The sequence below is a fragment of the Olea europaea genome, chromosome 2, assembly GCF_002742605.1.
Source record: "Olea europaea var. sylvestris chromosome 2, O_europaea_v1, whole genome shotgun sequence".
Lineage (NCBI taxonomy): Eukaryota > Viridiplantae > Streptophyta > Magnoliopsida > Lamiales > Oleaceae > Olea > Olea europaea.
Genome location: NC_036238.1, coordinates 28,434,689 through 28,442,878, shown reverse-complemented (window position 1 = coordinate 28,442,878; position 8,190 = coordinate 28,434,689). Strand labels below are relative to the sequence as shown.

Genomic DNA, 8,190 nt, shown 5'->3' with positions numbered 1-8,190 from the left:
TGCGGCCGGCGAAGATATTGTGCTCCTGACTCCGGCATCTGACTCGCCGTTGCCTAATGACACAACCAACAAATCTTCAACTCTTTTACAGAAGGGAAATTCTTGCTTGTTATTTAGAACGTGAGTTATAGCAGCAGCAGTTGGATTGTTCATGGCCACTCCACCACCGACGGCCACGATCTTTCTTCTACCATCAATTGACTTCAGATGCACTGCTTTATTAGCAATTGTGGCTCCACAAATGCCAGCCATTTTGAAATCGTAGCCGTCCATTTCCAAAGCATCAGCACGAGAAAACAAAACCGGTGCGCCCGTGCTGAGATCATGACACGGAATCAAAACCGGTTTTAATGTGTCCTTTAATGTTAGTTCCCCAAAAACTTTCTTCAGCACCTTCTCAGCCTTTGATGAACCGAATACGCGCTGGAAGACTCCCGCCGGTTTTTGACAAATTTTACGGCCATTCTCGACAATAAATTTAAGAGCTTGCTCCGTGCTGAACTTGGGCTCACCATCATTCCCGCGAGTAGACAGTAGACCTGCAAGGATGCCACCTACACCGGATCCAGCGACCACGTCAAAGAAATCTGTAATACAAGCATTCGGGTTTCCCGTTTTCCGACGGAGGGCCGATTCCAAATGCACCAAAGACTTGGCTGCAAGGACTCCATCAGTAGACCCACCGGCGTCAATGCTAAGGATTCTTATTTTTCCGGCAGGAACATTTCTAACGGTGGGTGATGGCGTCACCAACTTGGGATCTCGTTCATACCCAAAAAGGAACTTATTTTCAAGAATGGAGAAGATTTCCAAAGTCAGCTTGTCAACATCCATGTTTGACTCAAACTCGAGCATTGAAGTTGTGGATACGGCTGCTGTCATATTTTCTGAGCAATAAAGCTTAATTATTAATTAAAGGAGGAGGAGGAGAAAATTGACAGTTGATGGTGTGAGGAATGAGAGGAAGGAGTATGTATATATAAGAAATTTAAAGTTTGATGAGTGGCGGTAGGCGGTGCACGCGTGGGGGTGTTGCCTTGTGAATGATATGGGGACGCCATTTATAATTGTGACCAACATTCTTTTTCTGGCCGATTAATCGGAAAAACTAAACTTGGGGGGTAAATTTTTTAACTTACTCATCATAAAAGATAAAGATAAAGATAAAGATTCCAACTTTGATTTAAGCCTACATTGGCGCTCAATGAAACTTTAAAAAGTTTAATCCAGTTAATCTCAATAAGATTAACTTTATTTGTGAAGATATCTTGTATACGGTTAATCTCAATAAGATTATCTTAGAGGGTGTTTAATACCCATTTTTATGGAAAAATGAATTTTAGAATAATAGATTAATAGAGAATGTGTGAATGAAAAATAAAGAAAATTTTTTGACTTCTGTATAATATTATTTTAATGAATAATGTGTGGTTGAAAAGAAGATAGGGAAAAAAGTATTTTGATAAAAATGATAATCAAACGAAGCCTTAATTTTTGTTTGAAAATTAATTGTTAAAAGAGTTTACAATTTTTAAAGTGCTTTTAGAAGAAATCACATCGAATCAGTTTTTCCTAAAAGCTCTTTTATAAAATTAGTCAAATCGATCCAAAAACAGCTTTTGAATTTCAAATGTTACTTTTAAATTTTTTTAACAGTCATGCCAAATGAACACAATATCATCAATTTGACAAGATTAATTTAGCTTTAGTGATGTTAAGCAGCTATCCATGTGGTGTTGGAACCACTGCTAAACTACTTACTGAGTCCCATTATTTGTGGAAAACAAATTTTGTAATATTACATTTTTTTAAAAATGTATGATTAAAAGTATGAAATTTTTTTAAATTTATGTACAAAATTATATTTCAGGAGAATGTACGATTGAAAATGAGTGAAAAAAAAAAATTAGAGAATAGAGCTCAAACATGATCTAAATAGATATGTGCTTAACATAATTGAAGCTAAATAACACGGTTTATTTAAGGTGAGTGATCAGAAGTCAGAGAGTTGAATTAGAATCGAACATGTAATACTGAATATTAGGAGCAAAATAAAAATCAAAATTTGTAATTGAACCATCCGATTTTATAATTTTTTAAGTATTTCTAATTTTATGGTTCTTCACACATAATCTGATTGTGTCTCAATCGAATTGACAAGGTTTGATCTGATCTAATCCCATTCGATTTTTGAAAACATTGACTAGGAGTAAAGCAAATTTTTTGTACCTTGTTTGAGTACCATTTTTCCAAAATTTTTTTTTTTAAAAACTCATTTTCAACCACACATTATCCAATAAAATAAATTTATACGTAAATTGAAATTTTTTTAAAAAATTTTAACAACACATTCTCAAAAAAAATAAATAATAATAAATAAATCACTATTTCAAAATATTTCTCCTTTTTTTCCTCTCAAAATGGGCTCAAACAAGAGCTCAATAGTAAGGGCCTGTTTGAGCCACATTATTCCAAAAAAATACATTCTTAAACAGTAATTTGACATCATTTCAACCACACATTCTTCAATAAAATAATATTATACGCAAATAAAAAACTTTTCCTTTTTTTTAACCACATATTTCCCGTCAATACACTATTCAAAAATGCATTATTACCAAAATAATGTGGCTCAAACACCCCCTAAAAGAATAACTATTGTCCATTTCAAAAGTAAGAATAAAAGTTTCAAATTTCAAAAATTAGATATTCATTAAAATTTGTTTATAATTTAATTAATTATATATTTTATTAATTAAATATATTAAGGTCATAGATTTATATAATTTGGTCACATATTTACAATTTAATTAGCCACGTATTATTTTTCGATCACAAATAAAAAAAATTTAATGTTACAAATTATTTTACGATCACGATTCAAAAATTTTGTAGGTTACAATTTGTTCATCGATCACAGATCACAAATTTATTTAGGGTCATAGATCACAAATATTATAGATCACAACTCTATTAGTAGTCACAAATTATTAATTTTTTAAGTCACACATTATATCTTGGTCAAAATTTATCTTTTTTATTGTCACATTGTTTATTGATCGATTGCAAATTAACCAATTTAATGGTCACAATTAACCAAATAATCTGTAGCCATCACTGACACTTGCAACAACCACGACCTCCAACAGCACCACCGCCACCATCACTGTCAGAACCATCGTCGCTAGACAGCAACACCAATGTCTCAAACAAATCGACACATCTACCTCGATAGATCACGACCACCAATATCTCGCCTTCACCATCACACCCACTGCCACGATCATCACAGTTACGGCCATGCAAAATCTCTTGCCACTTCATTAGTCTCTACCAACGAAAAAACACAAACCACAAAACCACTGCACATGAGTGCTGCAAACGCTCGATATTGCACACCGACCTCTACCTCTAGATCTGCCACTGCCAGTCACCACTACAACACCGCTACTACACAAGCACCATCACCACTGCTGTCGCCACCAACAACTACAAACACACATTCTCTTCTTTGGGTCCAATCTGCAACAACCACCACCAGATCGCATTTCACATGTCATCCCATGCTCGCCACCACCATTGCGATCTCCGCACAATAGATTGAAAAAAAAAAAAGATCAAGGCAACGAAGTGGATCGGGTAAAATCAGCGAAAAACTCGTCGAGCCTCATTGCATCGTCTACAGTGTGTACTGCTGCTCCACTACGCTTTACCACTGTCGATGAGGTGGATTCGAAACCGGAGAGAGGAAGAGAAGAATAGAGACAAAGGAAGAGAGAAGAATGGAGAGGAGGAGAAGTTTTGTGCCTATCATCGTTGAATGAGTGGTGGTTTAGGTGTCGAAATATGAGGGTGGATGCGACGCTGATAAAAAGGCTGTGAAGAGAGAGAGGGAGAGGGAGGAAAATAAATTGATTAGGGTTTTGAAATGAAATTTGTATAATTAATATTTAATATTTAAACATGATATATCTAATTTTTGAAATATGAAACTTCTCATCTGATTTTAGAATAGAGGATTTTAATACTAGGAATTTCTATAATTTTCACTCAGCAAAATGTTTTATAAATTAAGTCCTCGTTTTTCTCCATTATTTTAAATTTTAATGGGTAAAATAATATATTTTTTTTGAATGGATGGTTAAAGATGAGAGAGGAAATATAAAAGTTAAATTAATGGGGCCAAACGGAGGTTAACACTTTAATGTCTGATGGATAACCAAAGTTGTAACAAGGTCTAGATTAATGTGTACAACTGTAATGGTCAATGTAAAATCAATGTAGGGCCTAGTTGTGAGATACGTTGTCTCGTGGACTTGTGGCTAAGATATACTTTTTAATTTTTTATGCTTCATTTTATCTTCTTTCCTTTCCTTTTTCTTTGTTGTTTATTATTGTACTTTCATGTACCGACAGTTGAAACCAAATTTCACATTAACCAATAACAATCGGAAAAAAATCACTTGTATATCATGGTATATCTTCACCATATCCCTCACATGTTGAGGGATCCAAAATTATTTTATTCACGTGAATTCATATGAATAAAATAATTGTGGATCCCTTCATTGTGAGAGGACTGTAAGGGTGAACAGCTCTTACACCAAGCAAAACTACAATTGTTAATTTCAATCTCAAATCCTATGTTAAATATTTATTATTATCTATGTATTTTGTAATGTACAATACTATTCATTTTAATATTCTTATTTATAAATCATTTATAAATTTATCAAATGAATGTTAATATTTCCTCTATTCTCCTCTCCCTCGTGGATTTAAGACCTTGTCACACTCCAAAATGAAGGCACAACAAACGACTTAGAGCTTGCACTAATTTAGCAATGTAGTTCACGTGAGATCATATTCAAGTTATTTCTTTTAAGACATAATCAAGGTCAACCAATCTTGTTTAAGGGTGAACAAAAGAATCAGAAAATTGAATCGAAGTAATTATTTTCAAGATTTTGGTTTGAATTTATATGAATCCGTCAACTTTTCGATTTTCACTTAATCAAATTATTTAAGAATGGATCAACTTAGAATTCAATATTTTAAAATTTATTTGAAACCTAACCAAACGGTTAGCATAATAATAAAAAAAGACTAGTGTTATTGGAAATTTAATTGTTACAAATTTTATACGATGTGAGTACGCTTTATAAGCTGCTTTTCAATTTAAGTATATAAACATATACATGCGAGCGGCCTTCATTTTTCCTCATATCAGCATGTGAAGGATGGTAAAGAATGCATGTTTTCTTAATATTCTATTTCATTAATGAAAGTTATAAGTTTTAATGCTTGTGATATTTATGTTTCTTTTACGGTGTAATATTTATTTTTTAATGTGACTGAAAAGTATTATTTTTATGTCGCTAGGTAAATTATGGTTTGAAATCAAAATACCAAGTTGAACCATAAAACATGGTTGGGTTTGATTCGCTTTGGAAAATGAAATGATTTAATTTGATTTAGAAAAATTCAAAACCATTTAAAATGATTTAACTTGAAAAAAAAAATCGCTATAATTGAATCGTTTTAATCCCAATCTTATCTAGAGTATCCTATACAAGTAAAACTTGAAGACACGAACGCTTTACAATAAACTGGTCAGCTGCCTTTGTTGGTTGAAGAATATATGGCTGTTCGGATTTGATGGAGGGTAGGGCTGGATATGGTTCGAATCGAATCCGAAAATTTCAGGTATTTAGTAAGTGGAATCATCAGGTCCAAATTTAATTATCGAACCATTTGGGTTCAATCCCATTAAATTTTTAATATTTACAAAACTACATTAATTCAACTAATGATATGTTCAATCTTAACTCTTACAAAATAACGTAGTCTAATCTTATGTGTTTTTTACATCACTCTTTGTTGAGTTTTTCATAGATTTGATTATTAAAATCACAGAAATAGAAAGATACTCAATAATTAAGAAAGACATTGTCGAGCTTCATTTTTATTTCTCCAGAACGATAGAAATTGCACTACGTGGAGTAACAGATTTGGATAAAACTTACGTCAATTTGATTAAATTGACTTTGTACAGAAAATTATATTTTGGGTTTGAGCTAAATTAGTTAGTTAGCAAATTTATTTAGAAAAAATAAAATAATTTGACTTATTTAAAATAAATTAATCAAAAAATTTAGGGAGATTCGGTTCTTCGGTTCTTGATCTAGAATCGAGAATCAAACCTAACCCGTCAGTTCTCGATTCAGATATCTATTTGAGTATATAATTTAAAAAGAACGGTTCAATTCGATTCGAGAGTTTTGTCCAATTATAATGGAGAGTGACTAGTTCGAGATCATGGTTGCGTAATTGATTTGGGCTCCATCACATCAACTCATCTACATCGACGGGTCAAGTCATTCTGTAACATATGTTTTATGTCAAAACCTATGCATCTGCTCACGTACTGACAATTGGAGCCAAGATTCACATTAACTAACAATAATTAATTCACTTTATTTAGTGTTGAGTACAAGTGAGGGACACGATAAATCTATCCAGTGTGGACGTTCTTAAATGCATGGATATCGTTGATCCCCATTTTTGTAATGATTACGAGGACGATAGATATTGTGTCTACTCACATTCATACGAGCAAATTTCAACACGTTTTGATTGGAAATTCGGACAGAAATTGGCGACTTTTATAAACATGAAGATGCTTTATAATGCGAGACAAAAATGTTCAAACACCGACAATATGATCAAAGATGGTTGCATATAAACAATCACTCACAAATAACTCAACAAAAATGGAAACAAATTGAAGCAAATAAATATGAAATAAATGAGAGAGGAAGTTGAGTGTGGTTTTAAGTATATATGGTTGTATTAAGAACAAATGTTACAAGAGTTGCTTATTTATAAAGTTCCGACTGAGGTGGTTGCCATTGGATAGACACCACGTGGCCTCATCTCCTAAGCCGAAGTCTCACATTACTCAATCTGCTATACATTTAATACACTGACAAGCAGTCAACCACCCTACATTTTAGATTAATAATCCTGACATTCATTATTACAAACGTCATATCAATCATTTCTAAAAATTGCCTACATATTAGTTAAGAAACAGCAAAGACTTCAATCAAAGGGAGCTTCGGATGGAGTAAGGGCTTTGACTAATCCAAAAGGAGCTTCGGAATAAAGAGCATAGGCCAATAGGAGCTTTCAGCCAAGAGTGTGAAGAGCTTTAGGGCAAAAAGCACCAGCTTCTTCTTTGACTTCACCTAATTAATAATTGATTGTTGACTTAGTCAGATTTAACTCTCATGTCCACGCTTCGCATGGATCGTGACATGGTCTTCAACTGAAATCTTGGTGGTGAGACGTAACAATAGTTTTCCAAGTCCCTACGGGATTATTCATGTAATGCATTGACTTTTATAAAAAGAAAAATTGTTGGGGTAATTATTTTTACAACACCACAGATATTNCTACGGGATTATTCATGTAATGCATTGACTTTTATAAAAAGAAAAATTGTTGGGGTAATTATTTTTACAACACCACAGATATTTTCACTCCTTGGGCACCAAAATGTTAATGAAGTTATTAGACCCCAGTAATAAATAAGACAACAGTGTGGATATTTTGTGTACCCAATAAAAGTTGGTACCAGTCTTTCATCCACAGTTATTAGTAGTAGGGTACCTCCACCAAACGTGTTTAACTAGCGCACAACTAAGCTAAAATTTTATTTATTGGCAAAAGAAAGCTACAACTCAGAAGCAAATGGCTACAACCAGATTTATTTTTCGATTCGTGATGAGTGACAATTCAACAACATTTTCAAATATGAACAAATCAGTTTTTGTTGTGGGGATGGGGGAAATTAAGTCCTAATATATCTTTCATTCAAGGTAGATCTGAAACTCTCACTAACAATTATATCGGTTTTAACCATAAAAATTAGATCTTTTAATGGCTATGGTAGTATATATTTGTTGATGTATAATTTCGCCAAGAATTTTTCTAGTTCTAAGTTACAATTTCTCATACCTGCTATACATTAGTTGGTTGAGAAATTAAAAGTACATTTCAATTTCATAAAATTACCAAGATAAAATGATCAATTGGAAGAAACATCACCAATTATATTTAATTACTCAATATAACCAAATAATAATGGACCCCATATTATGCCTATACCCGCATGGTTGCCAATTG

The 8,190-nt window shown here is 33.0% G+C and overlaps 1 protein-coding gene across 1 annotated transcript in view; it reads right to left on the bottom strand.

Moving 5' to 3' along the window:
• The window catches only part of LOC111374991 (patatin-like protein 7), a 5,521-nt gene extending 4,482 nt beyond the window's left edge, over window positions 1–1,039 (bottom strand). The window contains exon 1 of the mRNA XM_022997770.1: window positions 4–1,039. Within this exon, the coding sequence (XP_022853538.1) occupies window positions 4–882 (879 nt within the window). The 5' untranslated portion in view covers window positions 883–1,039. The remainder of the gene's footprint in view (window positions 1–3) is intronic.
• Window positions 1,040–8,190: the final 7,151 nt, after the last annotated feature.